This window comes from Olea europaea, chromosome 15 (assembly GCF_002742605.1).
Source record: "Olea europaea var. sylvestris chromosome 15, O_europaea_v1, whole genome shotgun sequence".
NCBI classification, from domain to species: domain Eukaryota; kingdom Viridiplantae; phylum Streptophyta; class Magnoliopsida; order Lamiales; family Oleaceae; genus Olea; species Olea europaea.
In genome coordinates, this window is record NC_036251.1 from 26,745,726 (window position 1) to 26,763,573 (window position 17,848).

The following is a 17,848-nucleotide window of genomic DNA, read 5'->3' on the forward strand; positions in this document are numbered from 1 at the left end:
CAAACAACCTCTTTATTTCACCCTAAATCTTATGCATTGTCTCTGATGCAGGTTCTGTCATTTGCATCATTACTTGGAGCAATATTCTGCTTCACTTCATTTTGCTTTAAGAGCCTATATGCTTTCTTGGCTCTTTTCTCAATAGGAGAGCTGCTGGTATTTGCCACTCAGGTAAATTTTCTATTGAATGAATCTCGTCAATATCACATGTAATCTGTCAGTCTGATCATAGATATGTTGCTAAATTTGTTATAAATTTGAGTTGTATAATTATACAATTGAGGATACAGTACATAGGTTTATAAATTTTCTTTGTTGCTGAAGATGGTAATTTTAAGCTAGATTTATTTTTATTCTTTTCCACCATTCGAGTTTGCTAGCATATCTGTCCAAGAAGCTTCATTTTTCTATTCATATGTCGCCATATAGGGCAATGATTATTTTTGAGTTTGCAAGGTCAAATGAGCTTGAAATATGGGGCTTGGCATACACTTGGTAATGCAAAAATCTTTTTATTTTGTTGACTTGAAGTCACCGTTTCCTTTTGTAGATCGACATTATCATCAGCTACTGCTATTTATATTTCGGTTATTGTCGATACTAGTTCGCACTAATACATCATATTGCCACTGCAGGGCCCTGTAAATTTTGTGTGCCTACATTCTGTCAAGCCTAGTTTGAGACCATTATCTATGGCTATATCGACTGTTTCAATTCACATTTTTGGTGATGTGCCTTCTTCTCCTCTTGTTGGGCTTATTCAGGTTCGCTAATCAGCTTCTGTAATTGATTATTATCTACTCCTTTGTTCTTCCTCAAGACTGTCAACAGTCATTACTTTCGTTTGGTAGTTTTGTAGGGGTTCTTATATCGCGTTAAATTGTTGCAACATACCACTGTTCAAAAGAAAATATCGAAATTTTTTTTTTTTTTTTATAACTTGTCCTGTTAGACATGCAATAGAAACAGGGAAAAAAAAAAAAAATAGAAAAAAGAGCTTTACCCTGGTAGACTTCTCGTGTGAAATTACTTATCCTAATATTATATGATATTCTCCTGATCAAGATTACTTTCTGCAGGATCGTATTAACAATTGGAGGGTAACCGCTCTTATTCTAACATCCATTCTATTTCTGGCAGCTGGAATATGGTTTATTGGTAAAGATTTTACAGTTTACTTCCATGTTTCACCATATTAGGACAGTAAGAAAAGTTGATGGCCGAGATATTAGGCATTTCCAAGGCGAAGTTTGTATCTGTCATTTCGTTAAACGCCACCTGCTTGTCACTATGAAATTTAGCCCATCTTTACTATTCTTTTTTCTATTTCTCAGTTCGGAATTATCTATATGTTAATTGAGTAAATATGTAGACTACTGAATTAAAGTTTGTGCTTTTTGGCAGGAGTGTTTCTTCATAGCGTAGACAAGTTCAATGAAGACAGCAATCATCCCCTTACTACAGTTGATAAGGGGGCCATAACTCCATTGCTCGAAGAGAATAGAATGGAAGAGACAGCATGACCTTTTTGTTGAATGCAGTAGATGAATTTCTGTCTTTGATACTTATCATGGGATGTAAATAACATCACGTTCCAAAATGTTCATATGTTTGTAATATTATCCTGAGAAGGAAACACAGAATCTTGCCATGCTAATGTTTATGCATATTTTACCGGTTTTATTTCATGTTTGATATGTTTGAAATATGATGCTTAGGTAGTTAAACAGCAAAAGCTTGCCAGCGCACATAGAGAGTGAGTCATCCAACGCAGAAAATACAAATAGCACATAACTTGCATCTCAAAAACAAATATTTAGACTGATAAATGGTAAAAAATCCCGCAGCTAGAGACATGTTTTGTATACTAGATGACTTAACGGTAGAATAAGCAAAATTTTTGCTTCTTTCTACGTACCAAACTCGCCACAAAACACGTATAGAAGTGAGAGCTCACCAGGAGAAATGGATCTTGTCACAAGTTTAGCCCAAGACTCGTTGGTTTCGGTGATAACCTTGAGAGCATAATCCTGCAATTGTAAAAGAAGAATGATTGTAATATAGTGGTCCAACTGCGTTTATCATTAAGGGGGGACAGAATGAATAATGATATTGTGAAATGAAATTTAAAACAGCATCAAACAGAAATTTTGGTTAGTAACAGGATACCTTGCTTGCTGCCTTGTTACCAAGACCAAATTTATTAGCAGGTTTGCCATCAGGGATTTTGTAGTCTCTAAACCAGTCTCTGATTGCAGTAAGAGTTCCCTGAAGAAAATCATTCGAGTAGAATTCCAAATAAAATAAATGTCAAGAAACAAACACATAAAGTGATAAAACTTCAACTCAATCTACAAGAAGCATGATTTAAAATAGAAAATAAAAATAAAATCCTTCATACCGTGATTAGATCGCTAAATATTCCATTTCTTGAGATATTTATACAAAGTCATCAAAGTGAATACTCGGTACTCTTCGGGAAAACCAACCACACATAATAAGCTGTTAAATCTATCACAGAACATTTCAAGTATCAGCTCAGGTTTTTGTAATTTTTATAAATAATGATACACAAATTAGGCATAACATACCGGGAAATGCTTCTCAACATCGTCAATGTCACTGACAAGGGAAGCACTTGGATCATCTGTAGCAACCTCCATCTTCGCACTTGATTCTTTCGGACTTTCAACAATGAAATTGAATACATCATTGCCCAAGTGCAAAGGTATATCATGCCAAGGGGAAATCTGCACATCCAACAAAAAAAGAAAAAAAGAAAAAAAAGTACCTTAGAGTGATGAAGTAGCATCAGCATTTAACTTAAATCTCAAAACAATACACGATGTGAATATGAGGCCATTTTGTATGACATTAACTCTGGTTCCTTCCTTCTTATTTTATGCACAGCAAAAACACAGAACTCTTTTCTGTATTGACACCATTTGCAAATTCAAAAAAAAAATAAAAAAAATAACAATAATAAATAAATAAAAATCCTTTTTCCTCTCGAGAAGGTAAATTTCAACAAGTCCAAATTTAAAAGAAAGGAAATATGAAATGTTGTCATATTTGTCTTTACGTCAATAGATATGCTACATCAATATCATTCTTTTCCCCAGAAATTTTTGTTGGAAATTGGTTTCCAAATTAACATGAAAGATCGGAAATTGGTTAAGTAAAAATTGAAATCGGAAAGTTGACTAACGTGTCAATTTCGACCGAATATTCGGATTTGATCCGATAGTCAAATTATAAAAGTAAAAAGGCCAACTTGTTCTACTCATCGAGTAGATGATCCTAGTATATTTGGACATTAGAAACCAATTCCGGGTGAACGAGAAATTGTAGTCCAAAAATTGGAGGAAAATATGGTGGAAAAGGGCTAAAATACACCATCGCTTGATGTTCGCTCGAGCGACAGCATCGCCGTCGTTCGATGTTCGCTCGAGCGAAATTCGAGCTAAAAGCGAGCGAAGTATGTTCTACTCGAATTTTTGAAGCGCTGCTCGAGCGAAAAGCTAGTGAAGATGGAATGTTGCAACTATTTGAAAGATTACACGATTTGACCCACACCACTTCATCCACACCCCTTCCTCCTCTATAAATAGGACCCCTTGGACGTCCCAAAGGGTACACCAATTCATATTTTACATTGAGCACTCTTCTTCTCTTACAAAATCTCTCCCCCTTTTTCTTGCATAAAATCCCTTTGTAGAGGGGGAAATTCCGTAAGTTCGCCGGTTCTTGCGGTGTGAAGTACTGCTACCACAAGATTAAACATCTATTGTATCTTGGGAGACAAGTACCGTCAATCGTGAGCACCATAACGGGGCAATATTGTCTTAAGGAGAAAGTGTCTTCACTTGCCTCGGATTTCATTTCTTTTTCTTCTCCTTTTCTTGTTTCATTTTTTATACCTTGATTTTCTGGTTTTGTGCTACACTTTCAAGTTCACATATCGATAGTTTGATCACGCTCTTGTGGGTTAAACATTAATTTGTTTTGATACAAACACCAACAACTATCATACCGCTCACATAAACCCCGGAACTAACAATCTTAAGACAATATTTGTCGGTGGTTGTTTTGGTTTTGGTTTTGGTTTTGGTTTAACCCATACTTTGTTCTTCATTTTGGAATAGTCTTTGTGCACTATTCCTTTCCCTTACTTTGCGTTGTGATAATTTTCTATTTTTGTAATAGAAATGAGTACTGTAGAGGCTTCAAGTCAAAACGATACAAATATGGTTACGCTTATGGCTATAAACACTTCAATCCCGTATGGTGAAAAATTGAAAAAATTTAGTGGCGTGGATTTTGAAAGATGGCAACAAAAGATGTTATTCTATCTCACTACCCTCAATTTGGCAAAGTTCCTAAAAGAGACTGTGCCATCCGTACAAGAGGGAGAAAATAATCGTGAGTCGATTATTGCGTTGGATGTATGGAAGCACTCGGACTTTCTACGGAAAAATTACATTTTGACTGGGTTGGACAATACACTATATGTGGTGTATAGTTCTAAAAACTAGGCCAAGGAATTGTGGGATTCTTTGGAAAATAAATACAAGACCGAGGATGCTGGAACCAAGAAGTTCATTGTGGGCAAGTTTTTGGACTACAAAATGGTAGATACCAAAACTGTGATAAACCAAGTGCAAGAAATTCAAGTCCTCTTGCACGACATACATGCCGAAAAGATGGAACTAAGTGAATCCTTTCAAGTGGCTGCCATCATCGAGAAACTCCTTCCTATATGGAGAGATTTCAAGAACTATCTCTAGCACAAACGTAAGGAGATGAATTTGGAAGCATTGATCGTCCGCTTGAGAATTGAAGAAGACAATAGGAAAAATGAAAGGAAACCTATTGACCAACTTGGAGCAAACTTTGTTGAAATAGAACAAAGGTCTTTGAACAAGAAACGAAAGATCTCAAACGATGCACCGCGTAGAGATAACTCCGAGAAGGCGAAAAAGTTCAAAGGGAAATGCTATAATTGTGGAAAGGCTGGACATCGTTCAAATGAATATCAAAAGCCTAGAAAACCTGCTCAAGCCAACATGATTGAGAAGGACAACCTTTCCGAAGGAATGTATGAAATGAGTTTATCTGCAGCTGTGTCCGAATGCAACATGGTTGGAAACACAAGGGAATGGTGGGTAGATTCCGGTGCAACCCGTCATGTGTGTGCTGATATAGCAATGTTCTCCAACTATCAAGAACTGAAAGGGGAAAAGCTATTCATGGGGAACGCTGTAAGTTTCAAGATTGAAGGACAAGGCAAAGTCACTTTAAAGATGACATCTGGAAAAGAATTAGTCCTCAATAACATCCTACATGTGCCGGATATTCGAAAGAATCTTGTGTCCGAATCTCTTCTTAGTAAAAATGGTTTCAAACTTGTATTTGTATCCGATAAATTTGTGTTGTCTAAGAATGAGATGTATGTAGGAAAAGAATATACGTGTGACGGAATGTTCAAGATGAACATTCTAACTATTGTACTGAAACAAAGCATTATGAATAAAGTAACAAATTCTGTTTACTTGCTTGAGTCTTGTTTATGGCATAAACGATTAGGACATGCGGATTATAATTCGTTGTGCAAACTTATAAATCAAAGTTTAATTCCGGCGCTTGAAATTAATCCTAATCACAAATGCGAAATATGTATTGAAGCAAAATTGGCTAAAACACCGTTCTATTTAATCAAAGGAACACGGTACCTCTAGAATTAATCCATAGTGATATATGTGATTTGGAATTTGTTCAAACTAGAGGCGGTAAGAAATACTTTGTAACTTTTATCGATGATTGTACAAAGTATTGTTATGTCTTTCTTTTAAGAAGCAAAGACGAAGTCGTAAATGCATTTAAACAATATAAGGCTGAAGTTGAAACGCAACTTGACAAATGAATTAAAAATATTCGTGGTGATCGAGGAGGTGAATATGGGCACCGTTTGAAGAATTATGTTCTGAACATGGAATCATTCATCAAACAACGGCTCCATACTCTCCTTAATCGAATGAAATTGCCGAACGCAAAAATCGAACTCTTAAAGAGATGATAAATGCGATGTTAATAAGTTTGGGTTTACCTCAGAACTTGTGGGGGGAGGCTATCTTAACTGTAAATAGGCTTCTCAATCGGATACCGTTTAAGAAAATGGAAGAGACACCATATGAGTTATGGAAAGGTCATTCCCCTTCCTACCAACACTTAAAAGCATGGGGGTGTTTGGCAAAGGTTGAAGTACCCAAGCTTAAACAAATTAAAATTGGTCCCAAAACGATCGATTGCATATTTATTGGATACGCCAATAATAATAGTGCATATTGATTCCTAGTACATAATCCGATATTCAAGATGTACACGAGGGTACCATAATTGAATCAAGGAATGCAGTATTCTTTGAAAACATATTTCCTTACAAAGATAGGGAAACGTCAAGTTCAAATAAGAGAACTTATAAATCTGCAAATGGATCTTCAAATAAGGAAGAACCAAGGCACAGTAAGAGGGCTAGAACATCCACATCATTTGGTCAGCATTTTCTAACTTATATGGTAGAAAATGATCTAAGGACTTACGAGGAAGCGATGTCTACCCTAGAAGCACCGCATTGGAAGGAAGCTATCAATAGCGTGATAGATTCCATAATGCAAAATCATACTTGAGAATTGGTAGATTTACCTCTCGGAAATAAGCCTTTAGAGTGTAAATGGGTATTCAAAAAGAAATTGAAACAGGATGGATCCATTAACAAATATAAGGCTAGATTGGTTGCCAAATGATATAGGAAAAAAGGACTTGATTTCTTTGATACCTACTCACCCGTAACGAGAATCACCTCGATAATTACAATTACGGCAATACATAACCTTGAGATTCATCAAATGGATGTAAAAAGGGCATTCATAAACGGTGAGTTAGAAGAGGAGATATATATGAAACAACCTGAAGGGTTCGTGTCTCGAAATGAAAGCCATAAAGTATGTAAATTTGTTAAGTCCTTATATGGCTTAACACAAGCTCCTAAGCAATGACACCAAAAGTTTGACAAAACAATGTTGTTGAATGGATTTAAAATAAATGAATGTGACAAGTGTGCATATGTGATGAATACACCGAATGCCTATGTGATAGTTTGTCTATATGCAGACGATATATTGATAATGGACAATAGTCATGAAATGTTGACAAACACCAAGAAAATGCTAATAAGGCATTTTGACATGAAAGACATGGGTGTGGCAGATGTAATACTAGGGATAAAAATCTCTAAAACATCGGAAGGAATCGCACTTTCCCAATCTCATTACGTTGAGAAAATATTTAAGAAGTTTGAAGTATTTCAGGAAAGTCCTGCAAAGACTCCTGTTGACATAAGTCTACACTTGGTAAAAAATAAGAGAGAAAGTGTGTCACAACTAAGATATTCACAAATAATTGACAGTCTAATGTATGTTACAAACTGTACTCGATCGGACATTGCATTTGCGGTGAATAAACTTAGTATATTCACGAGTAATTCAAGCCATGATCATTGGGTGACATTGATAAGGGTCCTTAGGTACTTGAAGTATACCATGACCTATGGATTACATTTCACAAAATATCCTGCGGTATTAGAAGGATATTGTGACACGAATTGGATATCCAATATGAAGGATTCCAAATCCACAAGTGGTTATGTGTTTAAACTTGGTGGAGCTGCTATCTCATGGAAATCTTCAAAGCAAAGGTGTATAGCTCGACCAACTATGGAATCAGAGTTTATTGCTTTGGACAAAGCTAGTGAAGAAGCAGAATGGCTTTGAAATTTCGTAGAAGATGTTCCACGTTGGCCTAAGCCGATACCTGCCATAAGCATACACTGCGATAATCAATCGGCTATTGAAAGGGCTAAAAGCAGCATGTACAATGGTATGTCTAGACATATACGTCGGAGACATAATATCATTAAGCAATTGATCTCAATGGGCGTCGTCTCTATAGATTATGTGAAATCAAAGGAGAATGTTGCAGATCCGCTTACGAAAGGTTTGCCAAGAGATCAAATACGTTGCCTATTGAGATGAATGGGATTAAAGCCTACTACGTTAGAGTCCTTGTTATGGTAACCCTACCTTGTTGACTGGAGATCCCAAGATTTTGGTTCAAAGGGACAACTAAGTTATGAGGATTCCATGAAGCACTTAGGAAATAATTTCCTAACTCATTCCTATGATACCAAAGTGCTTTCTACAGAATTGGAAGAGGTTAAGATAACTTTTTAATGATTCCTATATCTTGATTAAGTCAAGTGGAGTAGGGCAGAATACTCTTAATAGGAGGTCACCTATGTGAGTGTGAAGTGAGACCGCTTCAATGAGAATTATTCAAGACTTAAATTCTCTAAAACACTTGCAGAACCAAGAGGGGTTCAGGGCTAAAATGAACCAAGTCATGAGAACCAAGAACGGAATTAGGGAAGACAATGTTTGAGTATCGTTGTCTTGGCTTACACTAACGGCTGGTCGGCTCAAGATATCACGTTCACCAACTAGCCAAGTAAGCTCGATAATATTTTACTAGGGAAGGTTCAAAGCCGGAAGCTACCTTGCCCGATGCAACATTTCTCCGCTCTCTCTCTACAATTGTATGTATCGTGTCGCATATCATTTGCATACTCGAATTTCCATTCATGTGGAGGATTGTTGGAAATTGGTTTCCCAATTAACATTAAAGATCGAAAATTGGTTAAGTAAAAATTGAAATCGAAAAGTGTGACTAACGTGTCAATTTTGGCCGAATATTTGGACTTGATCCGCTGGTCAAATTATAAAAGTAAAAAGGCCAACTTCTTCTACTCATCGAGTAGATGATCGTAGTATATTTGGACATTGAAAACCAATTCCGGGTGAATGAGAAATTGCGGTCCAAATATTGGAGGAAAATACGGTGAAAAGGGCTAAAATACACTGTCTCTCGATGTTCGTTCGAGTGATAGCGTCACCGTCGCTCGATGTTCGCTCGCTCGAGCGAAATTCGGGCGAAAAGTGTTCTGCTCAGATTTTTGAAGCGCTGCTCGAGCAAAAAGTTAGCAAAGATGGAATGTTGCAACTATTCGAAAGATTGCACGATTTAGCCCACACTACTTCATCAACACCCCTTCCTCTTCTATAAATAGGATCCCTTGGACGTCCCTAAGAGTACACCAACTCATATTTTGTATTGAGCATTTTTCTTCTCTACAAAATCTCTCTCCCTTTTTCTTGCATAAAATCCCTTTATAGAGGGGGAAATTCCGTCGGTTTGCCAGTTCTTATGGTGTGAAGTGATGCTACCACAAGATTAAACATCCGTTGTATTTTGGGAGACAAGTGCCATCAACCGTGAGTACCATAGGGGGGCAATATTATTTTAAGGAGAAATGGTCATCACTTGCCTCGGGTTTTATTTCTTTTTCTTCTCCTTTTCTTGTTTCATTTTTGATATCTTGATTTTGTGGTTTTGTACTACACTTTCAAGTTCACATATCGATAGTTTGATCACGCTCCTGCGGATTAAACATTAATTTGTTTTGATACAAATATCAGCAACCATCATACCACTCACATAAACCCCAAAATCAACAATTTGCACTCTTCACCTCGACTTAATCCACCATTCACAATTTATCAGCTTTATATACAGTTCGAACAAATAAAGTAGACATCTTTTTTGCAAAATATAAAAACATTAAATTAAGTGGTAAATAATTACAATATAATAAGTAAAGTATGAAATAATTAACAAGCTAATTTTCACCACTGGCCTAAAATTGAGCGAAATTACAACAATCGACCATAATAACAGTACCACAAAAATTCAACTAATATCACATAAAACACATAGCTTTACCTTCTTCCCAGAATTGTCGGCAAAGAATACATGATGTTCAATGGTTTCCAGCTGGCAATCAGGGGCAGAGCCTAATATGTTTGAGTAACTTTGGGCTCAACCCAATCCCTTTCATATATATATTTTTTTGGGTATTAGCTTATTGGGCTTTCCAATCATCGGCCCAAAGAAAAAATTAAAACAAAAAAATTGTCACTCACCTAACCCAATTCTCAAATCCAGAGAGATGACATCATTCTAAACTGACCTCTTACTAAACCAACTTATAAAATGAAGTTGAAGTAAATAAATTGTGCTATTCTATGAGGAATTTTCAATAGGAGTGACGAGAGTTCAAAAAAGGGATTCTTTTTATTTGTTACTGCGCATCGGCATTACTATCTAGTTAACTTGAAGTTATTGTACAATGATATTAAAGTATGAAAACTCGCAAGGAAGAAGTATAATTTATAAACTATATAATTTTTAATATTATTGTAATATTATTTTATATTTTTGTCATTATTAAATCCATAGCCAAAAACTCAAAGTTCGATATTAATTAAATTGTGCCCACACTGAACAATGTTTCTGGCTCCACCCCTGCTGGCCTTCCTCTTTTATTTGAACCTGGGGATTGTAAATGGCACGACAAGTGAAGAGCCGCCTCTTTTGCACATTGTTTTTGAATTGAAGGCTGTGATTTCGAGTTTTTCCTGGGAATAGACTTTTAATGAGTAGAGTGGTGGTAATGGTGTTGTTAGATGATGTTATCAGTCTTGTAGCCGTCGCCGCCATTGTTGGAACTCAGCTGGCTCTGCACTTCGCTGTTTAACTGGTACCACAGACCTCAAATTGTGAGCAATGGTTACTGGCTGTTGACGGATTTTGCCATTCAAACAGGGCTATTGACTTCTTATTGGCTATTTGAATGAATAATTCTATTTATCATTAAAATAATGCTGCTTAAGCCTACTATGGTGACAATAGATCATAGGTTAAATAAAAGGTAAAATTAAATAATTTATGTAATTTTACCTATTATTTAATGTTATATTAATGCCACCTAAATTAAGATTGTAATCCGAGTAGAGCTAGATAGCATTATTCTTATCATTACGATAATGGAATATCGATGATATGATAGTTTATGTAGAATGATGAGATGGGATAGTTCAAATTTTATAAGGTAGAGGGGGAGGAGACGTGGAAATGTAAGGGATAATGGGTTGTCGTATTATCGATGTTCTATCATACTGATAATAAATAACATTATTGTATTATTTTGAATTATGCTACATCTACAAAATTCAGATATACATTTGTCATTTTTCATTGATAGTTAGCAAAATAGAAAAAAGGCTTCCAATCAGGTGCTGCCAACTGTAATTTGTAAAGATTCCGTGAGAAAAAACCTCTACACATGATTTTTTTCTATTGTTTTTTATCTTTTTCTTTGGGTTTGTTAGTGCAAGACATCCTTGCATATGAAGTTTGTTGTGCAAAACGTTCTAATGATTTATTTTGTTTGCATTTTCACGCTATTTCAACTTTTTTTTTTTTTAAATGTGAAAATCATCATTTTCAATAAAAGAGTTATAAAATGATGAATATACCATCATATTTGAAAAAGAAAAGAAAAAATAAATAAATAATTGCAATCATAGTCTTAAATTTTTCAAAAATTACAAATGAGTCCCAAATAAATAATTAAAATTCAAAACTGAAAAAATAAAAATCATTCGATCTTCTTCCTCCTTTCTCGACCACCTTTTCCCACCACCACCACAACCATCTTCGTTGTCAAAACTTTTGTAATGCAAAAGATTCTCATGTTCCTGGATCATTTTTTTCACTTCTCTTCTTGAAAAATCCTTTTCCAATTCAATTCTTTTTCTGACACACACAGACATTGGCCCCCAGTATTTAGGATTATACTTTTTGGAATAGTATATTTTTGAAGAGTGTGTAGTTGAAAAAGAAAGAAATGTTTTCAATTTACGTGTAATATTATTGTATGAAAGATTGTATGGTTAAAAATAAAATAGAGGAAATTATAATATGAAATAATGGGGGTCAAATCTTCTTGGACCCTTATTGAAGGGGGTGCCTAAGGACGGACAGCACTGCTCACTTACATTTTCTCTTTATCTTCCCACCACCATTTTCCTTAAATCTACCTCCATTTTTTTTCCCTTAAGTTCTTAAAAACCTGAAGATTGATCCATCATTATCCACCTTCTCACTCTGAGATTCATTTCCATTTTGTTGGACCGGGCATTGATGGGAAACATTGAATCTTGGGTGTGTAAAAATTGACTAAAACTTCGGAAATCTCGGATTTGATTAGAGTTATGGGGATTTTGTTTTGAATCTGAAATTTGTTCATTGGGGTTAATGAATTTCAAATGCAAATCCCACCCCTCAAAAATTAACTGTAATATCTTAAAAAAATACCCAAGAACAGAACAATGCGGATCAAAAATTGAAGAGGAAAGATCAATCTACTATTGTTTTAAGCTATGATTTAGAAAACCCAGAAAGAAAACACCAAATCATATTTTCTTTCATATGCAATCTAAGCGTCAATAACTCGGGTTTCGGATTCTCTCAACAACCCAAATCTGGAGAATATTGGGATAAATGTTTCTTTAGAAGTCGAAGGGGATCCCAGAGCAAATTTCAAGACAAGCGATACCTAGATCTTCTTCCTTAGTTCCTTTTTGGACATTTTAGGACCATTTGAGCCCCATTAATTTGAAACAGGAGTCACATAGTAATTGATGGAGAATGTATGATTAAAAAAAAGGAAGAAAATATTTTTGATTTGCATATAATATTATTTTAATGAAAATGCATAGTTGAAAACAAATACTGTAGAAAAAATAATGGAAAAAAAATATAAAAGAATGAGGTTCAAACAGGGGCTAATTAGTATTCACATTTGAACATGATGCAGTAGATTTATATTTTTTAATAATTTATTTAGGCTCGTTTGTACGACTTTAAAAAAATTGCGGCTGTAGTTACAATTTTTATTTTATTTAAACAGAACGGTATATTCGTCATTTTATAACTTTTTATCAAGAAATTGGAAGAAAATTGATGGTTCCGCAATGCAAGGGTGAAAATGCAAAAAAAGGCAATGAACTCCATATGTAGGTACGTATTGTGCTAATAACCCTTTCCTTTGTCGTAAAGAAAGGCACATTTGCAAGTAGTTCCTAATCTGTTACCCTAGTAGTAAGTTGGACCTTGACCTTTAATTCTTTAAAAATGAGCAAATTCATCCCAACATACGCCATGACAATGAGAAACAATCTAAAACAATGTTACATTTGAACTAAAATAATTTTTCCCCCCTAATTTGAGGTCCAAATCAAGTCTAATAATTGCTATTGAGGCAGAGAGTTTGAAAAAATTGTTGTTTCATAAATCACGTCGGTATATTTTGTCTACGATAATTAAACAATCTAATAACAACAATACATTGTCAAATTTAACTTCCCGTAACCATGGGAAAAATGCATAGAATATGACAAACGTTACACAATTACATTAACAGGGAAGGAAAAAAGACAACTGTCCCTGCAACAATTTTAAAATTTTATCAAAATTATTTAGAAAGAGCAGATATCGTTGCGCCATTGACCATTGTAGCACCATCAGTCATTGTCCCTTCAAATAAAAAATCTCTAATAAAGTGAGCGGTATGGTTATTGAGCATACCATGCCTCCGCTCGTCTCCCTTTTTTCAAATTAAAATGAGCGAAATAATATTTTTTCAAGAACTAGTGGTTAAAAAAGAAAAAAAAATTGTTCGATTTACGTGTGTGTGTGTGTGTATATATATATATACAAATCAGGTCAAAAGTCTTGGAAATGGGAACTTTCGAAATTCGAATCTGTGGAAATTATTTGTCACCTAATTCTGTCAGAATTATGGGTCACCGACAGAACGTGTAACATGAGAATGTTGAATCAAATACTATGATGTCATCAAACAAATAATCTCTGTTCTAACCTCAGATAACAAAATAAATTTTGCTTTTCTCTCCCAGCCAAAAGTTAGAAAAAACAAGAGAATATAAGAGTACTCATTGCCTTCTAACGATTATTAACTGGGATGGTTTAACAAGTTCTTTAACTTTTTTATTTTTATTTTTTTATTANAAGAGTACTCATTGCCTTCTAACGATTATTAACTGGGATGGTTTAACAAGTTCTTTAACTTTTTTATTTTTATTTTTTTATTACGATCGTTTAAAAATTATTCATTTACTTCAAGTATAGAATTTTATTGTAAATGTCAAATCTTCATTGTTTTTCAAACTATCATTTTCATCCATTTAAGTCGGCATTCTAGAGAAAGACATTTAGTCCAATTCCTTTATCTTCTTTTTCCAAATTTATAGATGAAAGCTGACTCAGCAGTGACAAAAATTTATGAAGTCAAATAATTTATTTGATAATGAGTTAAATCAATCGAGGCGATTAAATTTCAACGGAGTTCTAATTACTTAACTTTAGGACTAGCGGTGGACAAAATGACCTAACCAAATTAGAACCAAATCAGAGCGCTTCGGTTTAATTCTACAAAAAAAATTAACGGTTCCGATTATTAAAAATTTAGAACTAAGAACCATTTGGTTCTTGTTCTGGTTCGATTTTAATTCTAGAACCAAGAACCAAATTCAATAATTAAATTTTACACACACACACTAGTGAATCACAATTGCAACAAAAAATTCACAATTCAACCAAAAAAAAAAAAAAAGGTCATGTACCTTTGATTTCTCATTTCTCAATATGGAGATTGATTCATTTTGGAGACCTAGACCCTAATTCATTTTCTCTCATTTTTAATTTATATGCTAACTCTCACATGGATACCAACAACTATCGCCTGTTGTCTACCGTTGCGCTGAACCACCAGTGCCTGTTCTGTGATTTTAGGGACTTGAGGTGAATTTTATAAATTAGGCCTTCGAAATTGTTGTATGCATGCAAAATCTATTAGTGTAGTTGGAATCAATACTTAACTTATTAATTTGAAAGGCAAATTAATCAGTTTCAAATTAATCCGTTAAATACTATTTATCTTATGATTTTAAAAGCAAAAACATTAATCAAATTTGAATAATCTACACATTTATCCATTTCTTTCTCAATTGATAACAAATTCATTCAATTTGTCTTATGATATAATTGATTGGAGATAACGTATGATTAACAAAATTTTGTAAGTAATATAAGTATTTGATATGTCTTCAAATATTGTAGCAATTCAATTGCTCTCGTTGCTTCACTTGGTATATAACACCTCAAGATATGTAACTTAGAACATAAATCATTTTCATCAATGTCTGAATGTTCAATATGTTTTAGACACTTCTCAAGATTCATACAAGACTTTAACAAATTGAAAAAAGTTGCACGCTTTAACCTCTTCAAATTTAACAGAAGTTCAATATCCCTTCATATTATTTAAATTATTTAAATCAAGTTATTAGAGAAGATAGAGATTGATCTATTATAAAAATAAAATATTTAACTCTAAAAGATTCTTCATCCAATTGCTTTATCTCATCACTACTAATTTCATCAAATTGCTTATTTCTTCTAATTATACATTTTTCTTAAAATACAACTTCAATTCCCATTTTACTTCTTTTTTCTTTCTTTTTTTATTTTTTGTCACTTCATCCATGACAATAGAATATCCAAAATTTCTATAATCATCGAGAAATGAAACAATTCCTTGTAAGAGGCCGATATTACCATCAATTTCCATTTTTCGATTTGAATAAATTTACTCATACTATTGACTGCATATAACAACCTATATCAAATTACCATACCAAACAAGCACTCAAAATTTTGAAGTTCATATATTGCTAAAGACTTGGTTTCATGCTTCATTTTAGGATCTTCGTAAATTTCTATCAAGTCAAGTGTCTCTTATTTTAAACAAATAAACCAAAAACTACCATATATGTGATGAATAATTTGAGAAAAATTTAGAATCACCGCAACATGAGTTTGAGAAAATTCTAAGCCGCTTATCTCCTTCTATTGTATTTGAAATAGGCCTAATTCCCCAATGAATTGAGATTCCCACAATGAAAAAATATTATTGAGCCTTATTTACAAATTAAACAGAATGGGCCTAATTTATCACTATTTAAATAAAAAAATCGTAGTGAACATAATTTACCAAAAAAGAAAAAAGAATGAAAGGGTTAAAATCTGAGGCCCTCTCTAATGTTGGGCATGAGGAGCGGGCCTTACTCGCTTCTATGCAAAACTGGCTCTGTTACCACCTCCGTCGCATGGATTATTGAAGTTGAAGCCTGAACTTTTGGTTCTTCTTCTTCAAATGTTCTCTCTCTTTTTTTCTAAATCAATAATGAAACTAGAACAAAATCAAACCAAACCAGAATTGCATGGTTTGGTTTCGACTTGGTTCCATATCTAAAAAAATAAACATTCAGTTCTATTATAAAAAAACTATTGGTTCATGGTTCGATTTGATTCTTTTAGAGTCAGAAGCAAATGGAACCATATCTACCCTATTTAAAAGGTTACTCAACACTAACTCTTTTTTTAATTAATTACTTGTCCACCATCCGTTAAGAAATTATATCCACTTAGGGTTTTTTTATATGTACACCCGCGCTGACACGCCGATATACACTCCCCTCACAGGAGGGGGACCCACACTCACGTTGTCAACTTGCGACATTGAATTTTTGTTTAGTAAGTGGATGAATTATGCTATTTGTACACATCCATGGCCCCCCTCCTATGAAGGGAGTACAATGCTGGTGTACAAATAGCATAATTCATCCGCTTAGCAAACAGAAATTCAATGTCGCAAGTTGACGACGTGAAATCTGTCCAGATCAACAAATCGCACCAAACAAAATGCAATTTTCCCCCTTCATCTGAAACATGCATTTGATGTATGGCAATCGACAAAGCAAAACATCGCAAATTAGAAGCCCTAATTCCGAAAATCCCAAGTCCAATACTCAAATCAGACAGGAAGGCACAATCTGGCTTTGAATTCATCTCCATGCTTACCCATTTACATACTAAAATCCCTAATCTGATAAAAACCCTAATTCTGTTGTGGCATAGTTGGACAAAGGTTACCCACATCACGTACTTTATTCTGGAAATGGACGACTCACTAATCACTATGTATTAAAGATGCTTTCTTGGAAGTATTCAAAGTTTGAACTATTGCTATAATTTGTTTAGTTATGAAACAAATTTGGATTAGGATATTGGAGTATGCGATTTTTGTATATGATTATCAATCAACCAGCTCCACTTTTCAGTGCTTAATATTGTTCTCTCCCCACCATCTCTCTTTATCTGTTTTTCTTAGCTCTTTCACGACTCATTTTGAAGGTCAGGCTCGTAACTAATCTCACTATTGTGCCGCCTAGTCTAGCCAAAACACGCTGTTGGGGATCCTAGGAGTTCAATCAACCAAAACAACAATCAACAAACAAGATTCAAGGCAAAAACAAGAAAATAAAATCGGAAGAATACAACCCCTTCATTTGGCCGAAATTTGTCCAGCTTCTTCTTCGATTTATGGGTGTTTTTCAGGCTCAGGAACAGCCTCCATGACTTGCAAATCACCTTCCAAGAGAGAGGGGAAAAATCCGGCAAAGAACCACCACCTTAAGCTAAAACCGAGAGCTCACTTCTGCTGGGAGAAAAAAGAGACCGAGAGCTCCTCCTTCCTTTTGAAAATGGTAGAGAGTACATATGAAGGGGAGGAAGGAAAGACCATGCCTCTGCCAAAACGTGGGAAGACCTTATTGTGTCAACATCAATACCATCAAGTCACAACATTGGTGGGGTTATGTGAACCATATCCTCACATTCTTCACCTTGGTTCTCCTAACACTCTCTCTTGATTGCGAATTTGCACATGGAAGAACTGTTCATCATCATC

The 17,848-nt window shown here is 34.6% G+C and overlaps 2 protein-coding genes across 2 annotated transcripts in view; one reads left to right on the forward strand and one right to left on the reverse strand.

The window, feature by feature from the left end:
- LOC111410691 (probable sphingolipid transporter spinster homolog 2) overlaps positions 1 to 1,688 on the forward strand; it is a gene marked incomplete at its 5' end in the record, with an annotated part of 4,741 nt that extends 3,053 nt beyond the window's left edge. Inside the window, 4 exons of the mRNA XM_023041155.1 lie at positions 52 to 171; positions 636 to 764; positions 1,080 to 1,158; positions 1,405 to 1,688. Coding sequence (XP_022896923.1) covers positions 52 to 171; positions 636 to 764; positions 1,080 to 1,158; positions 1,405 to 1,523 — 447 coding nt within the window. The remainder of the gene's footprint in view (positions 1 to 51; positions 172 to 635; positions 765 to 1,079; positions 1,159 to 1,404) is intronic.
- Positions 1,689 to 1,833: 145 nt separating this feature from the next.
- LOC111411477 lies at positions 1,834 to 3,882 on the reverse strand. Its single transcript, XM_023042001.1, has 5 exons — positions 3,871 to 3,882; positions 3,397 to 3,762; positions 2,592 to 2,750; positions 2,170 to 2,268; positions 1,834 to 2,030 (listed from the first exon to the last, which is right to left on the reverse strand). Exons 1-5 carry the CDS (start codon positions 3,880 to 3,882, stop codon positions 1,911 to 1,913), a joined length of 756 nt encoding a protein of 251 aa, XP_022897769.1. The 3' UTR covers positions 1,834 to 1,910.
- Between the last annotated feature and the right edge of the window lie 13,966 nt (positions 3,883 to 17,848).

Excerpts from the sequence above, each read along its gene's own strand:
- LOC111411477 (XM_023042001.1), bottom strand. Across the intron at positions 2,269-2,591 it reads ATGTTGAGAAGCATTTCCCG|GGAACTCTTACTGCAATCAG; the intron begins GTATGTTATGCC and ends GATTTTCTTCAG. Across the intron at positions 2,031-2,169 it reads GTAACAAGGCAGCAAGCAAG|GATTATGCTCTCAAGGTTAT; the intron begins GTATCCTGTTAC and ends TTACAATTGCAG.